Source organism: Mytilus trossulus, chromosome 4 (assembly GCF_036588685.1).
Source record: "Mytilus trossulus isolate FHL-02 chromosome 4, PNRI_Mtr1.1.1.hap1, whole genome shotgun sequence".
Taxonomy (NCBI): domain Eukaryota; kingdom Metazoa; phylum Mollusca; class Bivalvia; order Mytilida; family Mytilidae; genus Mytilus; species Mytilus trossulus.
Window position 1 is genome coordinate 90,261,612 of NC_086376.1, and position 27,753 is coordinate 90,289,364.

Here is a 27,753-nt window from a genome sequence, read left to right on the forward strand (position 1 = left end):
GTTGCTTTTTTCAGTAATTGATAATCTGGACAATGAAGTTTTTAAATGATTACATACTTTGTATTTTTGTCCAGACCGTTGTGTTCTGAACAGCATCACAGACTCGGGTAGAATCTTGAGGGAAAACTTGTCCATTCTCATAGCAATCTCCATCAATTACACAGCTGTCATTCTACAAGACAAAATATCTTTACTCAATCATCAAGTAAATTTTTATTATATCATATGAATTTCAAATAACAAAAGGTTTGTTTGATAGGTTTAGTGCTTTATATCACATTTATAAGTCAGTATTACTTCTGACAAAGTTAACCAGAAGATAAGAAACATGACAAGAGAATAATTTTAACCCAACTGAAATTTTAAAATGATTAAAAAATATTTTATTTATTCTCTGAATCCTCTCACAAAGTTTTGTTTTTCCTTACCCTTGTCTGGCAGTTGAATGTGCCATCATCAGCTAACTCACAGTTCTCACATTTGGAGTCGTATACAAAACGCTTCAGCTCGTTACTCTTCAATACTCCGTTATTACTCAGTGTAATAGTCACACTAACTGTTACATTAAGTTTGCATTCAACTAATTCAAATGTCATGAACCTTCCAGAAACCATGTAGACTCTACCAGACTGAAAAAACAAATCAAAGATAAATAAGACTTGCTGCAATAATATCCAGTAATCAGTTGGTCTCAGCATTTCACAAGATCAGGTATTCTGATGTATGAAGTACAACAGCTGATATAAAAGTGGAGGATGGCATGATTTCAAATTCAAATCAATTCATTTTCAAAAGGGAGGTTCCAACCCAGGATAAAAAGGGGCTTCTTTCTGTATGTTCCAATTCAAAAGCATTGATCATAATAAATCAACCCCTGGATCTGTTCCATGTTTACTGATACTTTAAGTCTGTAATTACATTGTAGCTTTTGTCATCATATATTCATTTATAAAGATTATCCATTTACAACACATTAAGAAGATTAAAATTAAAATTTGAGAGTACACTGGTCCAAAAGTAACGTTTACATAAGAAAATGCCTGAACCTTGTCAACCTTTTAAAGAAGTTAACCAAAAATCTTTTGCCAAACATCTCGACACCCCAGCTTATTTAAAGAATATTTAAGGTCAAGTGGGACCACATATTCAGTAAAATAAACAACAGACAGATAAGTTACCTGTACTTCTGTTATATGACAGGTGAGATCTACATTGCTTAGGATGTTCATACCATACAGGTAAACCACAGAACAATCTCTGTCTGCTGTATTACACACAGGTCCATAGGTCACTTCACCTATAACTGGGGGTTTAGAGATGTCAACAGAACAATCCATACCACCGAAACCACTCACACATTCACATTCACCTGAAATATAATGGAAATATTGTATTTATACAAGGCCAGGTGAACTTTCAAAAATTGAAATGGCCTGACAAAAGGGGAATCATTCAAGGGAAATGTTTCATTTCTTTTGCAGTAATATTTTATATTTCTTGTCAATAGTCCTGAATACATATGAAGTATTATTTTCCATCTGACAAAAATCAAGCAACTTTCAATATATCCCCACGCATTACAGTGAATCAGAATTTTAATTCTAGTTTCATTTTATGTTAAATAAAATAAAAGCAGGACAATACATATCAATTGTAGTTTAGCCTCACCATAACTCTTGCATGCTCCTTTACCATTACAGCCATTTGGACATAACATGTTGGTAAACGTTGAATTAGGCATCATATAATCCCCAGAAATCTCCCAGTATTTGGTATATGTGATTGCTCTAATGTAGCAGTGTGTCTTCACACTAAATAAGGCAGTCATCTTCCAACTTTCATCATCAGTTAACTAAAACAGAGAATAAAAGTTCAGTCAGATTGTTAATAACAATGCTTGGTTTTGTAAAGTCTACCAGTTGATTTAATGACTATTATTTTTTTTCTAGACTGAAACTATAAAGAGAGTTACATTTTGAACATTATACATTTTTCAGGTTGTAATTAATTTTAAAGCTTGATAGTTTCACATGAATTACTTCAATTAAAGTTGCTGAATCGCTCAGCACAATCCTCCTTTGACTTGCATAAATTCTAAGTTGGAACTTAGTTCACTGTTAAGTGTAGTGAAGGTTTTTTGTCTTAAAGGTCATGTATTTTTTCACCAAGGGCTGCATAGCCAGTCAAGGCTATTAAAAACTTCCATCATCATCAACAATTAATGATTTTCTATTATCGACTTGTTATCTTCTGCCCCTCTTTTTAAATATGTCAGACTACTAAATACTTACTCCTATATCAGTGACACATGACTCGACTGATATGTAAAATACAGAAGGCACCAATTCACGGCACATGCTTCCTTCCATGGTTGATAATATATAGTTCTGACATAATTCTCTGACGTATGTCTCATTCATACCAGAAGGTGTAGGCCAGCTTACAACCTACAGTAAATAATAAAGTATAATTCACTTAATATTTGACCACTACATACTTAATTTATGACTTATAAATTTATAGTATTTCATCTAGTAACATGAGTTCTAGGAATATATGTTAGATGTTCTATTAGAAATCCCTTTGTTATAAAGTCCAGTTGTCAAATTGATACAAAAGAGAATCAATCTTTTTCTAGGAACTAAGAACTCTTTACTAAAGGTTATACAGAAAAGTGGTTTTAATTATTGGAGTTGTCTTTCCTAACTACATACCTTTCTCTACTATTGACTGATTGTTGTTTCTGGCTTAACATTATTTGTTCTAACATAAGATCCTACCTCAGCTGTAAAGTTGACATCATATTTAAACAGAATCTGTGGTTGTTTAGTCAGACATTTTTCTGGAGGATTTTGTGCATGTGTTACAAGACCTTCTGTTTCATCATATCCTAAAAATAAACACATCATTCATTAATTGCCTTTGTATAGTAAGGGAAAAAGCTAAGTGGATTCTATTACAGCATTAGGTACATTATTTTGCTTCATACTGGACATGAACTGATAACACTTGACATTCAGGTATAAGCTTATTTGAGGTGAGATTCACATGAAATTCATATGAGAGAAATTTGCCTGAGTATAGTTTTCTTCTTGGTTTTAAGCACAATTTGTCATAAAGCATAATTTGTCTTGCTCTTTGTCCTCTAAGCAGCTATCAAATTGATAGTGTATATCAGTACTAAAATGCCCATCCCAAATATACATTTTGACTGGGGTTGAAGTCATAAAACTTTGCTCAGTGCTCAGAGCACAAAAATCATGCTCAAAACGTGAAATCCAGCATTTTGATTGGTTGATTTTGGAGTATGAGTACAAAAAACTGACTCTAAAGTTTTATGACCGCAAAGTCAAACTCATTTACCTCCTTCTTCAGTACAGCTAAACATGAGGTCATTCTCTGTACATGTAGAGTTCTTGAAACAATCACATAACATCATACTATCATTTTTACTGGTGACAGATGAGTCACAGAAGCCATTGTATAATGTGTTATCTTCATCCACTCTGTAAACACAAATCATATACAATTTTATCAAAACACAGAATGAAAATGAAGCCCACAATTTTTCAATGCAACTCAAAAGTGAATCTTTAGTAGGGGATTATCAATATCATTATCAGATTTCACAATCTGAAAACATAAATCTTCAGACATTGATATAATTATTATTAATGTCATGAGTAACAGTACCATTTGATAAGGGACTTTACGTTGAAACTTTCCTCTGGGTTCATATTTTTTGTGAATTTACTTTTTTCTACACTGAAACTGTCATTATATTAATCATTTAATAAAAAATAATCCCAATTATTAAAGGTATTGCCACCTACCTCCAACTTGTAGAGAATGATTGAGGATACATAGATTTAGTTTCCAGCATACTCCCATCTTCAAGCATCAAATCATTGTCTTTATTGTTGTCAAAGTTCCCACATAATCCTACAAATATTTAGTATATTTTATAAGTATAGCACACAATTTTTAAAAGGAACAAATACCGCTCATTTTGTGAGCTTGTTTAAAATCAGGATAGTAGATTTAACTCTGAAGAGTTTCAGCATCAGGGACAAGAAAAGCATGGAAATAAATCCTTGTAAACAGGTTTAGTCATTGCAATTATGAAATATAAAGTATCGCAAAGAAAACATTACCTCTGTGAAGATTTAAACTTTACATTTATACTCTTTCAGTTTTACAATAGAAACTATATCATAACAAATGTGTTGGGTTTTTTTTCTTTTATATCAAGAAATGTAGATAAGCATTTCCGTTAATTTAATTTCAAGAATTAACCCAATTAATTACAATCCAAGGTTGTGATTATCTATAAAGCAGTACATACCCTGTGTGTGGTTATGATCCATTGGTGAAGAATACATGGCCACTGAGAGGTATTTGTATGTGCTGTGTACTCCGTTCCTGACCAGAACATAGGAACCAGTTGGTAGATAAACCTGGAGTTACATCAACAATCATTATATACAATTGATTTTAAAAATGATTTAATTTTTTAACAAAATTTTTCCTTGTAAAATTTCAAATATTCATTGAATTCTAATCTAGCCATTGGGTCTTTATTGCATCAAATCTGTTTTTGATCCTTCACTTGTTTGCTGAAAGTGCATGTACTAATTATAGAATATTACAAGCCTTTATTTTCTCCTGTTTACATGTTGCAGTGGCATTATTGGAATTTCCTTCAGGGTCTTTTTCTTCCTCACTTCTTTTTTTATCAAGGTCAAAATATGGGATACAAATGCCTAACAAACAAAACACTTAAAAAATTCAAAAAGTTAAATGTGTACCCATGTTGAAATGAATAAGACACAGTAGCATCATTTCTTATTATAAGGACACAATATGTATTATATTGAACCTTTATTAAAAATATTCATGAATACCTTACCCTATATTCATATCCCTCATTAAACCTTTATTTAAAATATTCATGAATACCTTACCCTATATTCATATCCCTCATTAAACCTTTATTAAACATATTCATGAATAACTTACCCCATATTCATATCCCTCATTAAACCTTTATTAAAAATATTCATGAATAACTTACCCCATATTCATATCCCTCATTAAACCTTTATTAAAAATATTCATGAATACCTTACCCTATATTCATATCCCTCATTAAACCTTTATTAAACATATTCATGAATAACTTACCCCATATTCATATCCCTCATTAAACCTTTATTAAAAATATTCATGAATAACTTACCCTATATTCATATCCCTCATTAAACCTTTATTAAAAATATTCATGAATACCTTACCCTATATTCATATCCCTCATTAAACCTTTATTAAAAATATTCATGAATAACTTACCCTATATTCATATCCCTCATTGAACCTTAAGACCTTTGTCCCTGGAGTGAGTTCATCGTTGAGGAACATCCTGGTATGTAGGTATGGTATATCCTCCTCTTCAGGGCCACATCTATGTATCAGTATGACATCATCACCTGACTTAACGGCTACCACACATGTACAAATCACATCCGTATCATTACTACATCTTCTATTGAATATGTGGACCTGTTATATAATTACAAATAAATGGTTTGAAATTCAGTTTCTCTAATTCTATTGAAATTTATCCCTTTCTGAAACCCATTGTATAAAAAAATTTAATCAACATGTGGTTGCCGGTGATCGCAAAAGATCATTGGGATGATTTTAAGGGTCATGACCTTTTTAGCTAACTGGATGGGGAATCAAAATATGCTATAACAGGCGTTCATGAAATTGACAACTTCGTGCAATGTGAAAGGCACTCGAAGGGGAATTTTGGTTAACAAAAAAGAAAATGTATTTTATCGGATTTATCCAATCTCGATAGTTAAATTATAAATTTAACCATCTGGATTGGATAAATCTGATAGTCCACTCGTATCAATGTAAGAATCTATATTTATCAACAGAAAAATTGCAAAAAAATGTAAAATTTATACTCTTCATGTAAGTCTAGCTCAGAAAAAATATTACGAGTCAACTTTATGAAGTCATATTCTGGGCAATAATTTTACAATGTTTAGAAACATGTAATAAAGTGAAGGAGATACATTGTGATTGGAACATGTTGAAACCTTAACTGTGAATAGTAACACCCAACAGACTAAAAAGGAGAATAAATGGTAAAATTAAACTTACCTCATATGGTAGCTCATTATGTTTGTATAGAACAAATTCTCCCTCGTTCAGATTGTTAAAGCTCCTGAAATTTAAAGTAATAATGTCAGAATGGTGTAATCTTTAACTACTTTCATTCTAGAAAACTCAATGAGGGTTTAACTGTTTTTACCCGACTGTAAAAATATATAAATATTTTTATAATTTGCTTATACAGTGATTTGATCTAAAAAAAAGCATCCATCAAATAACCACAAATTTCAACAAAAACTACAGCACTTTGAAAAAAGTTACCCAGAAATAAACAATTTGTACATTGTTGAAGGCTGTACATTGACCTATAGTTGTTTATGTCTGTGTCATTTTGGTCTTTTGTGGATAGTTGTCTCATTGGCAATCATACCGGCTTATTCTCATTTCGCCTTACCTGTCAAAATTTATATATAAAATTAATCCCAGTTTGCCTTAGTACAAATTTTCAGGTACACAAGAATTAACTAAGGCCAAATGGGAGCTTCTGTAAACAATAAAATTAAGTTATGTTTTGTTTGTATTGCAATTAGTTGATATTTGTTATTTTAAGTATTTGATAAACGTTATTGCAGTTTTGTCTGGTAGAGTGCTGATCTCCTGCTTTCGAATGGAGGCAGTTTTTGTGCAGTCTCATTGGTCTGTGCATCTCATGATAAACTTATCATTGGTAATTTGTTCAAATCTTGAAGAAGTCAAGACATGGATTTTGCTTTATATATATAATTAGCACAGTTTTAGAGATTTTTTAATATATTTTTTTATTAAAATTTTTGTAATGTAATTAAACAAGTCTGTGGGATTTTTTTTTCTTTTTTTCTGTAAAACTTTTTGTGTTGCATAATGTAAGGGATAATTAAACTATTTTGATTTTTCTAACTTACTGCATGAATTAAAAAAAAATGCAACTTTTACTAAATATCAACATACAAGATTTCAAGAGAAGCAACTTCCCAACCACATTTTTTTATAGTAGATTTTTCCTGATTTCACAACTTTTGAAATCATAAAAATGGTCACTTTTATTAAAAAAAAATAATTAAAGAGAAACAAACCCCTATTAACATGTTGTTCAAATTGCTATAAAAACACAAAGGTTTAATTTGTTAATTTAATATTTTTATCTAAATTCACATTTTGCCTTAGTTCAATTACCATCTGGCCTTAGTATATTTTATACCTTTTTTACCTGGAATTCACAGCTAAGGCGAAATGGGAACACACCATCATACCACATCTTCTTTTTTTTTTATAAATAATAGGTTCTTTGAATTTGCAAAGTTAAATATCTACAATTATAATTTACCTTCCATCAAATGTTCGTGTATGGTAATTGACAGCAACACATTTGGCATATCTATCCATTATTGTTACCTTTAATAATAGAAAAGACGAAATTGTTAGGAATTCATAAATCAAATCAAGAGTTTAAATAGATCTTACTAGTTATATATCAATATAAGGAAGAATGCAAAAACAAGAATGTGTCCACAGTACACCGATGCCCCACTCGCACTAATACTTTCTATGTTTACTGGACCGTGAAATTGGAATAAATTCTCTAATTTGGCATTAAAATTAGAATGATCTTATCATAACGAACATGTATACTAAGTTTCAAGTTGATTGGACTTCAACTTCATCAAAAACTACCTTGACCAAAAACTTTAACCTGAAGTGTAACAGACGGACAACAAACAGACGAATGGAGGAACAAATGGACGCACAGACCAGAAAACATAATGCCCCTCTACTATCCTAGGTGGGGCATAAAAATCTATCTAAAATTAAAGGTATTCAAATTTTTGCACACTCTTTATGGTATTTGGCTTTTTAAAGGTAGACTTATATATATATCAAAATGAGCAATACAATGTATTAGGAGGACAAAATCTTCATTAAGCTGCTAACTCTCTTTGTTATTTCAGTTTATGAGGTTTTTTTCTAGTTTGCAGACATTTAGTGAAAACATCTATTAGAAATTCAATTTTGCTAAGTATTCAATATGACTTCTGAGCATTCCTCAAGGTATAGACATTAGACATTATTTTATTATACCAATCATGGGCCCTTGTCGGGCAAGATACAAAAACATCAGAATACAATGATTATATAAACATAAAGTGAAATACACAATAAATAATACACAAATAATAAATTGATAATATGAGCAATGTAGGATATAATTATGGTAAGAGGCATTGAGTGTAATGAGGCCGATTTAATATTAAAAGAAAGAATACGATATAAAGTTTAATAATAAGAAGAAAAAAAAGTAAAAATAGAACCAGAAATATAGTGTCTCATTCTGCAGTAGTTCTCCTCATGACCAGTGGACAGCAGTGAAGGACTTTTACATCACAACAATGCAAAGGTCATCAAGGGGGGATCCTTCAGAACTAGCTACAGATACATAAGATTACTCCAATAGTGATTCTGGTATAGCAAATAATGTACCAGTACATACCTCCACCTCCTTCTCATTCATGATGACCTCACTATAACTCATGCCTCCTGCCATAGCCTCTGATTCTACATCAATCATGGCCATCTGTGTACCATCCTTTAACGAGTCCATCACAGCATACACTGGTAACTCCATCTCCTTCATCCAATTGTCCATGGTAAAACTAACACCACAACTGGACATAGCACTGTCTTGTTTGATAACTATCTGAGGCACCATTTCTCCACCACACGTCAGATTTTGTGAATTTCTGACAGAGATATCGACCCTGATGTGACAGTTGTCAGACATACAGAACATATTGGGCGGGAAACTAAATGTTATATGTAGTTCTTCCTTTTCTCCTCCTTCAACCAGTTCAAGACTGGTTTCTTTCACCTAAATATTCAAATTAATAAAACTGATTAATCTCAAACAGACATGAAAGATCTTATATTGGTTATTATATTATTTGTAAATCAACTTATTTATGCATATACTTTATGTAGCTATTTACCTTTTTATGATGATTTTATGGCTTCAAATTTTCTCAACTCTATAATTTTCTCGATGGAGTTCTCTAAAGAACAATTAATTATACATTTTCACACTGCATATTCTTGTTATTTTAAGCAAAAGACATGAAAACAAGTTCCTAGTACGATTTTTTTCTCAACATTAAACAATAATAACATTTGATGTATGTTTCATTATAATACTTTATTTTGATTTTTTCATTCATGATAACATGTGGTCCCACAATAAAGTGCACAGGTGAATAAAGTACAAAAATTATAACATTCGTATTTTCATGATCATAGCAAAAAAATGTAATTATAAGTATTGAATGCTTCTTTTTGTAACATTATAGGGTTGTAAAAGCGTTGACCATGCGCACATTTTTAGTATGAAGCGCTTCCGCGCTTCATACAAAATGTACTTTGGTCAACACTTTTACACCCCAATAAATTTACAAAAAGAAGCATTCAATTCTTAATTGTTATCCAAATTTACCTTTACAACTGCTTGGATACTGTTGCTAGGGTTCAATGGAGATGTCGTATTCCCACAATCATCACTGTAGCATAGATAAAGGCCACATTGTATCTAAAAATAAAGAAAAACAGTAATGCAATAGAAATTCTTATATAATCTAAATTTCAAATCACCTAACTTTACACACTATTTTTTGGTTTCAGACTTATGGTTTTAGACATGAGATCTTTATAATGTGAAATGCAGAATTAGACTATTAAACAGATCTGTAATAACATAAGCAACATGACAGGTGCCACATGTGGAGCAGGATATGATTTCCCTTCCGGAGCACTTGAGATCACCCCCAGTTTTTGGTGGGGTTCATTTTGCTTAGTCTTTAGTTTTCTATGTTGTGTCTTCTGTACTACTATTTGTCTGTTTGTCTTTTATTTTTAGCCATAGTGTTGTCATTTTATGTTCTATCAATGAGTTTGACTCTCCCTATGGTATCTTTCGTCCCTCTTTTATAACTGTTTTGCAAATACAATCTTAATGTTATTATTATTGATTCTCAGTCCTTGAATTGTCCATAGAAATAACATCCTATCAGATCATTAAATATATAAACAGAATTCTAAGATTAATCAAAACGGTAAACACATGCATGTAAAAAATTTGATAATTAATATTAAAATATTTAAAAACCCAGTTAACTAGAAAACAAGGTGAACAGTATCTTACCATGGAACCGTAGGTGAAATTTTTCAGCATTCCTGAATCAATGTTCTTCATTTTGAATAAATCATCATTTTCCATCCATTCACCTCCATATTTCTTGGTTCTCCAAACTACGGAGAATTCTGTAGTGTTATCAGAGGGACCTTCAAACTCACAAGAGAATTGAACCATCTCTGTTGTTTTATTATACATCATCTCTACCTCTGGTAGTTTCTCAAGTAATGGATAGACTGAAAAATAAATAATAACTTAAGAAAGCACACCAATAAAAGTTAGGTGGTAATCATTCTGAAATTTAATTTATATCCTTTTCATTAATTTTTTTAAATTTTAATTTAACAAAATGTTCTGAACTCCTTCTATTAAAACCTTACCAGATTGTGTAAATACTAAATAGCTGTAATTCATTTTTTTTTTTTCTTCAAGAGGATTGATTAAGTGATCAAAGAATTCATAGATTTCCATGCATTTTGTCTTGACTTACATGTTGTAGAATATCAATATAAGATCAATAGTATGTTTACCTTTTGTAGTACTCCACATATCATAGGACTCTACTGGACTACAGATCAGAGTTCTGTTCTCAGGATTTCTCTCTGATGCATCATAACATTTCCAGTCAATGAAACAAGTCTTTTCCTGAAAAAAAACCCAAAATAATTGAGATATATTTTCTTGTCATAATTGTTTTGTTCATTGCCTTTTTACAATTTTGTTTTTCTTAATGACTTTTAGAAATTAGAGCATTGCATAATTTAAATATTTTAACTCAGGTCAAAAAGAAATATCAGTCAACAAATACACCAGGTTTGTTTTTTCCTTACATACATGAGGGGGGATAAGACCTTTATCGGGACTCCAGGATCGGGTGTTTTTAAGCTCCGGATTTCGGGATTTACCCTTTCGGTATCCGGGAATTCTCTTTTTCGGATTTCGGGACCTCAGGATTTCATATTTTTAATCCTGGGATTTCGGGATTTTGTGTTTTTAAGCCCAGGATTTCGGGATGAGGACCCCTCCTATCCCCCCTCATACATGTATCATACATGAAAAATTTTATAAAACAAAACATAAAAAGTCTTCTTGTTTTCAATAAACAATATAAGAGCATTCACAAAGGCAATACCAGTTTTTAATGTATATTTCCCATAATAGTATGTAATTAAGCAAATTTTGTTTTTTGCATCATGAATATTTAATTGAAGTTACTGTTGAAACATGTACCATAAACATTCAAATTACCTTGAATTCACATTTGCCTGGTTCTTTACAAGTATGACATTCATCATCGAACACAGTGAAGATACTCTCTGGTGTGAAGGTCATACCATCGTTAGATACACGGACAATGTAACTTCCTGTTTGTGGGGTCGGACAAATAACTTCATTGTAGCTGATAAACACAGCTTTTATCATTGTCTTGTTTTCCATGGCAACAGTGTAGGCCTCATTAGACAGCTAAAAGGATAAAGAATAGAAAAATATATATCTGTAAAATAAAAATATTTTTAAATATCCCATGAAGATATTGTATGTGAAATTGTGATGAAATTGTTGGGTTTTTTTTAACCATGACATTGTAGACTTTTTCAACAGTTAGTTTTTACTACAAAATAATCTTGGTTTGTTGACCTATTCATTTATATATATTTTTTCAATGGTAATGCATTTATAGCCTTTGTTTTAATATTTTCCTTTCATAATCAAAATTTTCAATAATAACTTGTTATTTTTTCTTTTGACACTCAATGCTTTTATACTAACTTCAATTCTCTGGAGTTCACAAACTAGGTCATCAGATTTGTAAAAATCATCTCCATAAACGACTATTTCTTTACAGGATTCCTCTGATATATCACAGAAACCATTCATGTGTAACCTCCAGAATTTAGGTGGCATGGTTATATTAACTGAACAATCTGCTCCTCCAAAATCTGCATCACATTCACAATGACCTGAAATGATAAAATGAAAAGACTTGCTTTATCAGGTGTTAAAGTCTAAAAGTAAAAAATAAAATAATTTAAATTACAACAAGTACAAGTGAAATTTGTAAACAAAAATCAATGACCTGACCTTATTTTAAAATAAGCTATGTGTGAGTTAAATTTTGTTCCTATTTTAATCTATCCTGTCTGAAAGAAAATAACAAGGCGTTATTAACAATAAACATTTAAAAATAAAGTATGAATAATCAGATATCTCTTATAAAAACAAGACTATAGACTACCATACCTGGTGTGGGGAACATCCATGATCCAGAGTTATCTCCACTGAAGACAGCTAATCCAGTCACCATACTTGGTTCAGGATCTTTCCACATCACAACTCCAGCCTTGATCCCTAGGGAACCTTCTCCAACCTCTACCATGTGATCATCCCATCGAACCCAGTACTGTTTGTACTCATTACAATCTGTGGTGTTCTCCATCATAAAACTAGCCTTGACCTCGTCATTTTTAGATATGATGTATGTTGTTTCATTGGTCCCACCTATTGTTACCATGGTGTTATTTCCTCCCAACAAGATGACAGTCATGTTATCACAAGTTTTAGTTTTGAATGTAAGGAACTTGTTGTCTGGGACTTGCAGTTTGTACATGGACAGGTCTGTGTAATTATCCCCTCCACCAGGTGTTGCTATCATCATCTCTGAAACAAATAACAATCAAAATTATTTTAATGATTAAACTGGCAGCTTTTCTTTTTAAATTAGGTATAGCAGTTGTATGTAATGTAGGTCTAAGTTTAGTGTTTAATTTTGCTTGACACAGGTCAGTTTCTGTTTCTTTTTTCAAGATATATTCAGACGCTAGTTCTTCTTGAACCATAACTGCTAAGGCAAAGCATCACTTATCACAAGAAAAAATAAACTGAATTCTTGTAGATTCATTCATTTTTGTAGATAGTAGATTAAAGAAAACTTTCATTTTCTTGGATATTTGATGCTGTGGCTTTACTTTGATCTCCTTACAAGCCAATAGTAAATTTGAACATTTTCTAATAAATGAAATAAGTTATTACCATGTCTGCATGTTCCATGTTCTCCACATTGATTGAAGCATAACTCGTGTACTACATCATAACTTGTCCACATTGTTACACTCCTTTGTATTTCTTCTCCACAATGTTGTCTTATGGTTGCTAAGGACAACATAGCTGCTTCTAAATTGTCCATCATCTGAAGATTGAAAAAATTTACATTTTAGAAAAGTTCTGTATAAATACTAGTTGTTGTGTAAAACAGTGAATAGTATGAGATAAAATAATTCTGTTCAGGCTGCGATCTACATGTAATTATAATTAAAATACTGGACATGAATATGCTTTGATTTATAACTTTTTTCCAGTTCACTGCTACAGTTTTTGATTTTTTTGTAATATTTTTTTTTTTAAATTCTTCATATGAATTAAGATGATTAAATAAAGTAAAGTCAATCATAAAACAAAGTAACATCATAATATAAAAGATACACATTAATATTAACACCTTACCTGAATATCGTCTATACATGTCTGTTTGATTTGTTCCAGCAGTGTATTAGGTATGTCTTTACATAGCTGTCCCTCTGTACCGTTGATAACAGCTTCAATACAGGCTGTTTGTGCATCATCTAAAGTAATGTTAGATGGTGTCGGCCAATCAAAACCCTAATAAAGAAAATATATTGACAAGGTTAGATGTTTCAGCTATTCAAATTCTTGCAACAATAATAATATTTCTAACATTAAATGATAAAAACCACCAAACATCTTTAACAGTAAAACAAAGGTTGTGTTCAATGGTTTCAGCAACACTAAAATTTGTTTTTTTCTTGAAAAAAAAAAAGTAATAGATGGTCAGAACCAATTAACACCCTGCAAGCAGAAAAAAATATTTGTAGTGTTAAAGGGTGCGGGCAAAGTCTAATTTCTTTAACAGACAATTTTAGCATACTGAAATATAAACTAGAGATTCTGTTGGTTCACCAGATAAGGGTTTAAACATATTAGCTTAATCAACTCAATAATAAGAAGGATAAAAAAAAATATCAACAAACCTGAGATTTGTATTCAGAATCAAATTCATATGGTCCAGTTTCATCATCACAGTGCTTTGGTTCTGATGACCTTTGACCTAGAGTATCAGTCACAGCATCTGTAAAGAGAATCAACATGTTAGTACACATACATATAACTGTTTCTTATATACAGCTGACAGATGGCTTTCATTCAAGGTATTGGAATGAGGATGTTTCAATAAAAAGTTTAAATAATGACACTAGATTGGGTTTTTTACACTTGATGATGATGATGAGAAGGAGGACAATCTATATTCACCATGAGAGCATGTTTAAAAATATGATATGATATAAACTTCACTTTGTACTGGACAAACATGCTGATCTGTTTTTCTAATGTGGTAATTCACAAGGTAACAATCCATAGAAACCCTGCCAAGTCAAATTATTCGGACTCTGATCTGACCTTACTATGTTCTAATTCCTTAATGCAGCATGCTTAGCAGAGAAACAATATATTTAAATTCTAAAGCCTTATAGTACTAAATGATTTATTGTGACAAGGTTTATCAAGTGGTTTTCACTTGGTTTATTAAGGTCAGATCCATTTGATATAAAGAAGAACAATAAAGTCAAGTATTTGTATCAAATGATGTAGCATACCAATAAATCAATTTCTGTAAATATTAAAAACTATCACACCAATTAAATATAATTTATCCTACCATATTGATCCCCAATAACAGAACACATTCCTTTGATTTGGTCCACGTCACATTCTCCCGCCATTTTCTGTGGACAGCTACAGTAGGTCATTAGTTCTGGGGATTTCATGGAGGAACAATATCCCGTCAAAAGGCTCTCGTTTCTCTTCACTCTATGAATTAAATAAAGTTATTAATTATAATACAAATAGATATGGTAAAAATTTACATTTTGATGAGTTATTTGGATATGTACTACCATGTGACCTTGGTATCTGTTCTGAAATATTTCAATGTCAAACTTAAAGGTCTGTTTGGTCACAGTTTGAATTAAATTTAATTTCTGTGCCTTAAGAAATCTGTACCAAAACAGATCAAATGATGATTAAAAACAACGAGTGTTTTTTCATATGACAACATGTCACATTTCCATGTTCAATAAAGCACGAAATCTGGGTCAAAACTGTTTGTTGTTATAATTTTTAAAATTATTTAAAATTTTTACATTTTTTTTAAAACGAGTATCTATTATATTTTTTACTTTCTCCTTTTAAACATTTAATACTTGTGTGTTTACAAGATAAATATCTACCTCCAAGAAAGTGAGAGAGCCGTTTTAACCAATCCTGGTACATTGTATAATTCTCCATCTGATTTCTGTAGATCATTGCCCTTCATACCATCAAACATTCCACATAAACCTTTAGTATTGTCAAGGTCATCTACTGACCCCTGAACCCAAACATTTAAATATGGTGATTTGATTTCTGTTTCTACGAGAACTGTGATGATAGTTCCAGTTGGTAACATAACCTTGAACATCTTTCCATCAACTGCCCGATAAATATCTGTTCCTTTCTCCATTTTCTTTTCATAAATCTTAACAAGTAGTGGCCACTTATTTTCTGGCTCTTTTTTAGGGCCACAGACGTCAATGACAGCAACCCCAGCACCAGATCTGATAGCTACAGCACAAACTCTGGATCCTTTACCACCAACACTTCTGTAGTATGCTTGTACCTGTTGATTAAAAATAACATTTCAGACCATGAAAAATAAATACAAATAGATATGTGCCAATATTAACTGAAATGCCCTGGCAGAAAACAGGGGTCTGGCTTTGCATGAAATATTTATTTTCTATTGGCGTTATTCAAAACTAATGCATTTTCAGATTCTATCATTTTTACCCAAAAAAATGGGTTTTTTTTCTCCTCTTCCCCCCAAAAAAATCCTATTAAGCGATACAATTTTTGTCAAATTTAATTCAATAGAATTTCATCTATACAATATCATTATAGGGTTACATACATTTTTTTAAAGATTATAAATATTTGTATAACATAAAATTATCTAAATCACTTTACCTCATAAGGTTTAGAAGTATGTTTGTACAGTGTAAATTCTCCTTCCAAAAAGTGGTCAAATCGTCTACAATACATTGAACAATTTATATTAATGGTTCATCAAAAAATGTGCTCAAAACAATTATACTAGATTTCCTAATATAATTTAATTGCACACTGTAGAACATATTTTTATTCATTTTTATAAAGTTGGATTTTTTTTGTTGACTGCATGATTCAAATGACATCCACATTTTAAATTTGACATTTTTGAGGATTTTCCTCGAAAAATTTCTCCTCTAACAATATTACCACTACAAGTTGTATTGTAACATTGTCCCCTTATATAACAACATTACATTACATTCAATCAATACATAAAATTGTTTTTATTCATTTCATACTTAACTTGACACATAATGTACTGTATACAACTTACGTTCCATCAAAAGTTGTGATGTGTCCCACTGTAACAGATTCACAGAATGAAACCAAGTCTTTATCTTTCACAGTTACCTGAAATTTTAAGTATGAAAGAAAGTTTTTTTAATGACATTAATAAATCTCAAAGAGGATAAAAATACTGCTCATCAGTAAGGAGGATGATAAAGGGATAAAAAAAAAATCCATATTTCTTTCCACTTTAAATGTTACAATTATATAATTTACAAGGATAAAATCACTCACTCAGAAGATGTTTTAAAAAGTTGTTTTATCAAAATTTATATTTTTTTTTATACAAAAATGTTGTACGTACCTCTACAGTAAAGAATGAATGTTCATCTGAATCAACAAAATCAGATTTAACTTTTCCAGAAAATTCCACTTTTCTCATCTGGTCTCCATCCATTAAGTTATCAATCTTAGCTTTAACAGGAACTTCAAATTCTTCTTTCCAATTCTCATTGGTTATCATAATGTCACATGACTTTTTGTCAGTTTCTGGTTTGATCACTAACTGTGAAGATTTTCCACTGACACAGAAATCTCCATACCGGTTAGTGACTGTAGAAACAGATAATTTGATGTTACATTTGTCCTTGTTGTCATTGATACTGCAGAAAAAGCTAGGTGGCGCCATGGGTTGGAATTTGACTGCTACACTGCTGTTTCCTTCTTCTACAGTAATCATCTTATCAGAAGTTATCTATTCAAATAAACATAAATATTTCAAAGGCATTCAAGCTATTCTTTAGTTTTGTGTTGTTGGGTTGCTGTCTCACATATAATTTTGTTTGTATCATATTTAAGATATAAGATAATAAAGAAAGCAACATCATACAAATTCTCATTTATATAGCACTGTCAGATCTACCTTTTAAAAACTAAATTTAAAGCATACAAAAACTTCTATGCTCAACTGTGAATTTATTAAAACAAAATTGTGGTTTTTCCACCTATTAAAATGGACCTACTTTTCAAATGATCTTTGTCTTGAGCTGGTGTTATAATCATCTCACTCTTAAGTGTTATTCAGAGCAAACAATAAAATTGTAAAACTTGAAAAAATTAACACAAGTCATTAAATATGCTTTCTGAACTGTAACATTTTTATATAGAATTATATAGAATTGGTTGTTCAAAGCTTTTGGTGTTGAAAATTCTAAATTCTAAATACCTTTTATTACCACTTGCTTTAAGAAACTAATATAATACTAACCTTAACATCAGCTACGATCTCATTACTTTGTCTGAAGGCTCCGGTTGTTGTATTACATCTATCTTGTATGCATGATATAACTCCACAGTGTAACTAAAAGGATAATTATGTAATAAAATTTGACAATATATTTTCTAAACATGGTAACAGATCAGTTATAAGGCATTGTGAAGTGTTTTTTTTTAGGAAGGGTAAAATATGGTTCAAAATATGCATGTTTGCTCAAATCTGCATTTGAAGTTGATCTACAAGTCAATAATTTTCATTTCAGTGAATTTATATGTTTTGGACAGGTCACCTACTCTATGGTAGGACATTCTGGTACCAGTCTGGTAAGAGCAACAAAAGAAGTCAAACTAAGGATGCAATTGGTGTAAATTATAGTTATACCTACCTTTGTACCAAATGTCAAATCAACAACATGCTTCCTATCGAGGAATACTTTGATTTCTTCTGTCATTTCATTGTGTATTTCAGTTGCTATGACAACAGAGTCCTTGACCCAGTAAACATGATACTCTATACTGTCATTGGTATTCTGGATGGTAGAGAATTCACAAGACAATGTCAAGTTTCCATCGGCAGGTAGACTGCTTACTTCAACTTCTGGATTCTTAGGTATGACTGGGTAGTCTCCAACTATTTGGTAGAATTCAAAAATTATCGATTAAAAATCAAATTCTTTTAAAACATTTGGAAATCAGCAAGACTTAACTTAGTTCATTATATTTATAACCTGCATACGCTAACCACCTGTCTAAACCAGACTAAATCTCCAGCTCTTACAGGGTATGGCTTTAACGTTAGTTTTCTTGTTTGAATTGCTTTACATTGTCATTTCAGGACCTTCTGTAGCTGACTATGTGGTATGGGCTGTGCTCATTGTTGAAGGCCATACAGTGACCTACAGTTGTTAATTTCTGTGTCATTTTGGTCTCCTGTGACAAGTTGTTTCATTGACAATCGTACCACATCTTCTTTTCTCATATTGTATAGACAAAATGTTAAATAATAACCAGTAAATTAACTAATACATGACTTTATACATTATATCTATATCTTGTACATTAATTCCTGTTAGAAATCAAATTCAACTTTTAAGGTGGTACCTTACACTACAGGGAGATAACTCTGTAAAAATCAGCTAAACATTTTAATCACGTTGTGTTGTAAAAGGTATATTAAGCTTCTCAATGATCAAAATTGGTGTTTGTCAAACTGCTATATAACCAGTGTATTTTTTTTGACAAAACGGTTGGTTCAAAGTTTTTGAAATTTTTTTAATTTTGTTAAAGGGTCAAATTATTTACTTGGACAAAATTTTATGAAAATTAAACAAGCCAAATCAATTTTAGTTAAAGTGTTGGGTACCACCTTAAATTTTTATTTTTAACTTCTGCACCTAAAATGTCCTGTTACCTTTATCACAAGTCCAGTCTTCATAAATAAACCCAGGATATGACACAAACTTGTCTTTATAATCAGCTGCTACAGACTTAGACAGGTAACAAATACCCAGGGCTGGTATAAACTCATACGATTTACAGATAAAGTGTGTTTCTTGTAAACACAGCCTGCGGCACTGTGTGTTATAGGTCACGCTGGAGATCTCCTTGTCGTTATGTTCTAGTAGAGAGAATCCCGAATACCTTGTCCAGGTAAGTCCTCGCTTGCCACATGGATCTGAGAATAAAAGATTTTCTATAGATTATTTCAAACTAACTAATTTTCAATTTTTTGTTGTTGTCTAAAATGATGTCTTATATTGTAAGATAACCTTTGAAAGCCATTTTAAGGAAAATGAACCGTCTTCTTCATCTTTGCATTCCTTCATTCAAACAATTTTTACAAACTTACTTTTAAAATCTCTACTGTACTAAAAAGTGGTGTGAGCCAACAAATGGAGGTTTTAACGACCTTGACTGGCTATATGTGCCAAGACCCCATGTTAAAGGCTGTACTTTGACCTATAATGGTATACTTCTACAAATTAAGACTTGGATGGAGAGTTGTCTCATTAGCACTCATACCACATCTTCTTATATCTTGATAGTAAAAGAATGACCCTGATGAAATTAAGCTTCTCAATAATGCCTTGAAACTAGTTTTTGATTAAAATACTCATATTTTTACTTACCGTTTACACATAGCCATTCAGAGTGGACAGAGTTAGTATTGTCTATGAGTTCTGCAGAAGCTGAGAAATCATCACCATTAAATAAAGAACAGTTCTGTGTAACCTTGTCAAGGTCGTATCCATCACACATAGGAGCCTCTCTCTGGGCCATACAAGCATCCTGACAGTTAGTGATGTCATTGTCACTCATAAGTTCGAGTATGTGTTCTCCCATCACAGCTTTGTTTTGTTGTGTATACCATGCAATGTCCAGTATGCCACAAGAATCTGAAAAACAAATCATTTACAGTAAAAAACAGAATGTTTACCATATTTCTTGATGAATTCAGAGAAGTAACTGGACAAAGACATAGTTTAGTAGCCTGTGATATAGTTTCTATTGATATTATGGTATAAAAAATTTTTAACTGTTTTATCTTTATAATATCAGTAAACCTTGAATCGATCCTCTCCTTAGGAAGTTTACAAACAATTAGCTCAATTTTCTTTAACAACTTTTTCAGGTTCTTGTAAACTATGAATTCATGGGATGATTCAAAATATTTAATAGAGACTCAAACTAATAAATTGACACTTTAACTTTTTGAGACAGTCCCTGTAAATGTGGAACCATTATTATATTTTATAAACGTTATACTTAACCCTTAGACTGCTGCATTGATTTCTATTGTACTTTTGTGTAATGCTGAGTAAAATTTTAATCACTGATGAAATAAACATGTTCACTTACAATTGCTGTATCTTTGTAAATATTGAATATTCATCAATAAAAGTTATATAAAAAAGTATTGTTAGATTCTGTATTTTTTATTTATTTTATTTTTGTGTGAGTCTCTGGTCATTTTTTACCTGTACAGGTGCGAATAGAGGTAAACAAAGGTAAACTTGTTTTTTCATGTTTAATTAACGAATCCATCAATGTAAAAGTATCCATGACATCAGAATTGAACCAATATAGTAAAAAATCTCTTTTAAGAACTAAGTTCCATTGTGAAAATCCAACAGCCTTTTTTATGCAAATATTTTCCGGTTTTTTCCTCCAACTTTCACTGCGCCGACTTTTACTTCCATGTACAAATATATTTATACGACAAGTTCATTGTTAAAGCTTTCATCAATATATAATCTTGACAAACTTAGAGTTCGGGTCTATCGATGTCAGTCAATATTGATTCACATTTGAAAGGCGAAATGATAAACATCGCAAATCAATGTTTCATGTCATCCATTTTGAACAAGGTCTGGGAATCCCCGCAATTCTCGCTTTAAAAGTCTCCTGTTTGCATTTATGATAGAATTTTTCTATTCCTGTCTATTATATCTTCGGTTCTTGTCCAAATCCTTTTAATCGGCCGCCGCTATTAAATTGTAATCATTGAAATACTTCTGAACGTGTTGGCCATTTCTCCAAATAATGTCCGCCATTTTGTCACTTTTTTCATAAAAAATTTTCACTTTCGGTTTATCGCTTAAACCTGATTAAAAGTCAAGAGACACTCGAAAGAATGCAGATTTTTAACCAATCAGAATCCATACAAGTCGAAACTGCCGCAATCTCATGAATATTGACTCCGCCCATTCCATGGTAACTGTGTAAACAAGCGAGTTACGGAAACGAATATAGTCGCGAGTAGCAGTAGTGGACTGTCTTATCGGAACGACAATAGTCGCGAGTAGCAGTCTAAGGGTTAAGAAATAATTCATGTGGGCTTGAATATATCGTGATTTTACCACAGGTTGGCTCTTTATGACAAATATTTTACCCTGAGCAGTAGCTAGAGGTAAAATATCGGCATAAAGGGACAACCCATGGTAAAATCTAGATATATTCAAGCCCCCATGAATTATTTTGATTCTAATAAGACAAATACGGCAATTCCTTTGGATCGAAGCGCTCTAGGTGAAGGCAAATATTTGCCGTTCCCATGAATTAACGCACTTTCAGAACGGAGCAAACAGAATTACTGACATGCTCTAACTATCTGCCATACCTAACGTATTTAGATAGATTTCGATAATCTACTTAAATACATTTTCTATGAATAATAAAAATAGCTTATGCCACATTTCATCATCGTTTGTTTACGTTTCCTTGTTGTGATGATTTTCGGTATCAGAAGCGTGTATTTTCCCATAAAATGCTTAAATTATAACGTCATCATTCTTTGACGTCTGGTACTTCATTCATTAAAAAAGCATATGACATGGGAGTACGATCGGAACAGCCAATGCAATATATTCATATTTTACCACGGGTGTGTACTCAAAGCATTTGAAGGACGTCATGTTAGAATAATTATTTGTATACAAATTCTACTTCACATCCATTTGTTATCTGTTGAATAGGAATATTTTCTTACCTTTAGCTTCCTGCCACTGTGTGTAGTTAACTGTTGGATCACAATACTGATGTATGTCATTAGGGTTGAACTCTCCTGGCTCATAACATATATTGTCAATCAGACAAGCTGTTGTCTATAATACACATAAAATATAGGTTAATAGGTATTCAAACAATCAAAGAACTTTGTTATGCACACTGCAGAAACCTTTTATTATACAAAAATGTGATGAAAATAATATTTCATTGGCTATAAATAAATGTTTTAAATAATAGGCAACTCGATCAAACAATTCATCACCAGCGCTGCATCAATCATTGTTCATACCAGTATTGTTTTTTCTGATTCAGAGTTTTAAAAAAATAGCATTAATGCAAAAATTGAACGCTGCATTTGCAATTGGACAAGTTATATTCAAAGTACAATAAGTATTAGCTATAAGTTCCCTTTTTAATAAACTTGTATATAATAATGAGAATGTTGAAGATCTGTATTAATAAATGTATAAGATATTTTTTTTATTTGTTCTGCTTCGGGTCAGCAATGCATACTTCGGGTCAGCAATGCAATTTTTCCATTTTATATTTTTATGGACCTTTTCCACTTTTCTTCATGCCATTATTCAACTTATACAACAGTAGACTTGCTGGTTAGTAACAATGATAATGAATACAATGTGATTTTACCTCCATTGTTTACCTGGTATTAAAATAAACCATATTTGCAAATTTGTATATATAATGAAGCATGCTTTTAATGTGATATAAGCCATTTCATATATACTACTGTGATATTAAACCTCAGTTGTAAGGCTCTTACTGCATGAGCATGCTTCAAAAGCAGCCATGTTGTCACATACATGTATATCTGGTGTATTTAAAAATCCTCGTAAAACTTAATAAATACACTCTTTGGTGTTTTTTTTCCAAAGCAATACTATTTTTTTTCCCTTAGATGATTAGTCTTAATATGCAGACTCAGTTATAATATATTTTTCATTTTGTGTCACAAATTATTGCATATAAAATAATGTAAAACATATAATTGTTGCCATGCAGATTATACGTATGTGTGCATACATTTACCTGTATATCAGACTACAAACAAGAAAGGTGTGTTTATTACAACTTTAATTAGTTCAAAGTCAATCTTCTTATCCATAGATATGTGTACAATGAAAGTCTATATGATTATATGCATTGAAAAAAAATATATCTTTATCATATTATGGATCTGAAGTCGATTTACTTTTACTATCACAAATTATCAAATTATGATAAAAGTTAGTGAGTCTATTCAAAATGCTACCTTAAATTTGAACACATAGATTTTGTGAAATTTGCGTTTTCAGAATGTTAAGTATTAATGGTAGCTTCCTTTAGAGTACACTTTTGAAGACAATACCTTTAAAAAGGTAATATTGAGTAACTTTAAAATAAGAATTTGTAACATCAAAAGAACAAATCTAAAAGATAATTAACCATATATTTCTTAAAGATTATTTTCAAACCAGAATGTTTAGGGTTCTAAAAAAGTAAGTTTTCAAAGGTGACAACTAAATTAATAATTTGATATAATGTTGTTTAACCGTTATCTAGAGAACAAAATAATTCAATCTTGTTATAACTTATTAAAATTAGCACGAAAAAAAGAATAAGGTTTAGTATTATCTAAATGTAAAAATATCTATAAATACAATGTATATGTATCATAGACCTATACATGACATTTTCCTTCTTTCAAACGTTGTGTTAATATTACTTTGGTAAAAATATATACATTTCTATTGTGATTTCAAAATCAATTGTGTAAAAGAAATAAAAGTCCATGTGATTAAAATTTGAAGTGACTTAAAAAAAATATTATAAATACAGTACATCAATATAAGAGTAAGGGAAATATGTCAACAAAATAGTTTTCAACAATATGCTCTTACCTTTTCTGTGCATGTAAGTGCTGATACATCACATGTGTAGCAAAGAGAATCATATACAAGATAGTTGGAAACGTCACTTAAGATTGCTCCGGTATTATTGTTACTGATTTGGACCTGGTAACTTCCCCTTGATGGTGGGGTACATTCCAGCTCATTGTATGTTATAAATGTAGCATTCACCCTGACAGAACTACCAGCAGGCTCAAATGTTACTCCAGATTGCTGAAAAGAAGGATAGATATTCAGCTATGTTATAAAAAAAACAACTTTAATTTTGTCACTTCACAAAAAAAAAAAAATCTCAAAATCTTATTCTCTTCACATTCAATCAAGTGTAAAATGTGCCCTTGGTTGCTGAGTTGACTAAGTAGTTCATCTACACTGACCAACAACCTGCCAATGCCAATACAAAAGTTGTGAGTTCAAATACAACTTGTGGGTAGTAACACTCATTCTTATTTAAATTGATTACAATTTCAAGATCCTTATAGAAGGCAAGTGGTTTTAACCAGGTTTTTTGGCTTCCTCCACCACTAGGAGGAAGCCACAACCACTGGCAGCCTTAATGGTTCTCACCAGGTTTAATGACTTCCTCCACCACTGGCTGCCTTAAGTGGTTCTAACCACTACCCACCTGATATAGTTGAAATTAGCTTTACACACCAACAGTCAATCAAAAGGTGTAATTAGACTAAACTTCACTTGTAGCTTAACTACTAATTTATGAGTTGTTATAAATGAATCACAGAGACATAATTCAGGGTAAATTTTCATAATCTTAAAAAAATAAGGAAAGAAACCTCACATCGTATTTATTTCTTTATCTACATATACCTACCTCAAGTGTAGTAAAGTAACAACTAAGTGATTCCACATCTAGTGTTTGTTTTGTAAATAGGACCACATCTTCACAAGTACTGGTCCTAAGGTCACACAAACCATCACCATCAACAAATAAGATCTCTGGTTTTTCTCCTTCCTTAACATTACAATCCAATCCAAGACGTCCAGTGTTACAATTACAACTGCCTAAAATATACCATTCAACCAATAAATAACCAAAACTAACCCATTCAACAATTAAGATATTCAATTAACCCTTGTCTTGCGGGGGGCCGTAATATTACAGCGGTACCCAGACCACTGTTATTTGGCATCAATGGCACGCCATACATTTGGAGGTCATCGTAATGCCATTTAATTCGTAGTGTGTGCATGTTTCCTCAATCTGACACTTTTGATTCACAGGCACTCGTCTAAGATATTTTTTTTCCCTATATACCTTTAAATAACACAAGGTACTTAACATGCGATTTTAAAAATTATCAGGCGATGAGGAAATTCTGTTATTTGCTGATTCTTGGCTGGCAACTCCACTAAAACTTGTGATGTTGTAAATCTCAATTGATTTATCTTCACAATGGTGTATAACACGCCTACTTTTGTTGTCAGAATAATCCGTAGCAATCCTACCCAAGTATGCCCATCATAATTATTTTGTCTACCCACGATGGATTGACAATTAAAGCGTCGCGTCTCTTATATATCTCGGTTTTCGATTGGTCAATATTATAGGAAAGTCTAAATGATTCTCGGAGTTATCTGATCTTGTTTTATTTCATACGTTAAGTCAAGAGAGAGTCTAAATGACGTTGACCTCATGGGAAAATTTGTAACTTATTAGACATACCACAAATAACACTTGTTAAATTTTGTCATGGTATCTTATACAGTTTTACTAACTGGAAAATTCAAATTGGAAAGTCACTAATCAAATGGCAAAATCAAAAACTCAAACACATCAAATGAATAAAGGAATATATTCATTAACATACCTTTGTCACAAGTCCCAGCATTGCCACATTCAGCCAGACATAATTGGCCTAAGATCTCATCGGGTGGACCAGGATTAGGACCGGTACCATTAGTCCATGTACTCATGTTAAACGGGAGAAGTATCTGGGCTTGCTGTTTCATATTTTCTATTACAGTTTGTGTCCATAAAGATGAATCTGTAATCTAAAGTTTATATATCCAGTATTATAATTAGGTGTTAGTTTTAAAGCTATACTTTTGTTACTAGTTTTATGAAATTCAGTTTTTAGTAAACAATCAGGTAAATTTTTTTCTTTTTTCATTTGACTAGTTGAATGTTTGGTCTTTTATAGCTTAATGTAGGTTTTGCTCGTTGTTAAAGGCTATGATGACCTGCAGTTGTTAACATCTACTTCATTTTGCTCATTGTTAAAGGCTATATGGTGACCTGCAGTTGTTTACATCTACTTCATGAGGTCTTTGTCTGATCATTATTCAATTTGTATTTATACCAGGGGTTGAAGTCATAAAACTTTGCTCATTACTCTGAGCACAAAAATCATGCTCAAAACATGAAATCCAGCAATTTGATTGGTTGATATTCGAATTTTGAGTACAAAAATCATGTTTTATGACCGTGACGCCAGATCTTCTTATTTTTATATCATAATCTCCTAAAAAGTTTTCAAAAGTACAACATGTAAGCTATTAAAGCTAAAATATATAAATGTTTCTAAATACTGTGGGTTCTTTTATTTTCATCGGTATCAATTTTCATGGATTTAGGAAAATTCTATTTTTCATGGATATTAGAATCAGTGGTTTTTTCTTTAGTCAGCATATTTTTATATGTAACATTTGTAAATTGTTGAACACTTAAATTTATGATTTCCCTGTAACCTTGGAATATCTATGAAAATTGATATCCAACGAAAGTACTTTTCTTTTAAAGGATATTTTGGAATTGTACAAATCTTTATATTGTTACCTGAATGTCCTCTACACAATTTTCAAAAGCTCTTGCCCAATTAACACCTGGAGTATTCTTCATAAGGCTGAACGTGCCTGTAAGTGTTATAACATTACATTGGTATCTGGCTTGCACTTCACTATAACCACCATCTGAGGGCCAATTTGGTATCTAAAATAAAAACGTACATAATATACTTTTTATACTACTGTTAAAATATCTGGATTTTTCAAATTGTATTCAATAAATGATATTGCCAGTGAAGCTACTGTTCTATAAGAATAGAAACATTGTCTGTTTAAGCATAAAACATTCCACAAGGCTATTCTTAACCATGAAATTTTAGCATTTTGGTAAAAGAAAGTAATAATAATTTTGCTATGGAAAAGGTCTTTTAATCATATAAAAGCTTTCATCCAATTTTGATAAATTTCCATGCAGTTTTGACAAAGTGTTTGATTCTTAAAACTTAACAACAAACTAAACCTAAAATATTG

The 27,753-nt window shown here is 31.5% G+C and overlaps 1 protein-coding gene across 1 annotated transcript in view; it reads right to left on the reverse strand.

The window, feature by feature from the left end:
- The window catches only part of LOC134716897 (uncharacterized), a 154,448-nt gene that overhangs the window by 88,232 nt on the left and 38,463 nt on the right, over window positions 1–27,753 (reverse strand). The window contains exons 32-67 of the mRNA XM_063579912.1: window positions 27,275–27,427; window positions 26,307–26,490; window positions 25,310–25,500; window positions 24,472–24,693; window positions 22,554–22,668; window positions 20,194–20,460; window positions 19,476–19,739; window positions 18,451–18,695; window positions 18,057–18,149; window positions 17,154–17,543; window positions 16,836–16,912; window positions 16,418–16,481; window positions 15,643–16,070; window positions 15,072–15,223; window positions 14,386–14,483; window positions 13,841–13,996; window positions 13,370–13,526; window positions 12,581–12,997; window positions 12,110–12,300; window positions 11,588–11,803; window positions 10,870–10,984; window positions 10,349–10,575; window positions 9,644–9,736; window positions 8,651–9,028; window positions 7,490–7,557; window positions 6,175–6,238; window positions 5,350–5,559; window positions 4,346–4,457; window positions 3,834–3,942; window positions 3,364–3,506; window positions 2,781–2,890; window positions 2,292–2,447; window positions 1,669–1,852; window positions 1,179–1,369; window positions 429–629; window positions 58–172 (exon numbers count right to left, since the gene is read on the reverse strand). Of these exons, the coding sequence (XP_063435982.1) occupies window positions 58–172; window positions 429–629; window positions 1,179–1,369; window positions 1,669–1,852; window positions 2,292–2,447; window positions 2,781–2,890; window positions 3,364–3,506; window positions 3,834–3,942; window positions 4,346–4,457; window positions 5,350–5,559; window positions 6,175–6,238; window positions 7,490–7,557; window positions 8,651–9,028; window positions 9,644–9,736; window positions 10,349–10,575; window positions 10,870–10,984; window positions 11,588–11,803; window positions 12,110–12,300; window positions 12,581–12,997; window positions 13,370–13,526; window positions 13,841–13,996; window positions 14,386–14,483; window positions 15,072–15,223; window positions 15,643–16,070; window positions 16,418–16,481; window positions 16,836–16,912; window positions 17,154–17,543; window positions 18,057–18,149; window positions 18,451–18,695; window positions 19,476–19,739; window positions 20,194–20,460; window positions 22,554–22,668; window positions 24,472–24,693; window positions 25,310–25,500; window positions 26,307–26,490; window positions 27,275–27,427 (6,556 nt within the window). The remainder of the gene's footprint in view (window positions 1–57; window positions 173–428; window positions 630–1,178; window positions 1,370–1,668; window positions 1,853–2,291; window positions 2,448–2,780; window positions 2,891–3,363; window positions 3,507–3,833; window positions 3,943–4,345; window positions 4,458–5,349; window positions 5,560–6,174; window positions 6,239–7,489; window positions 7,558–8,650; window positions 9,029–9,643; window positions 9,737–10,348; window positions 10,576–10,869; window positions 10,985–11,587; window positions 11,804–12,109; window positions 12,301–12,580; window positions 12,998–13,369; window positions 13,527–13,840; window positions 13,997–14,385; window positions 14,484–15,071; window positions 15,224–15,642; window positions 16,071–16,417; window positions 16,482–16,835; window positions 16,913–17,153; window positions 17,544–18,056; window positions 18,150–18,450; window positions 18,696–19,475; window positions 19,740–20,193; window positions 20,461–22,553; window positions 22,669–24,471; window positions 24,694–25,309; window positions 25,501–26,306; window positions 26,491–27,274; window positions 27,428–27,753) is intronic.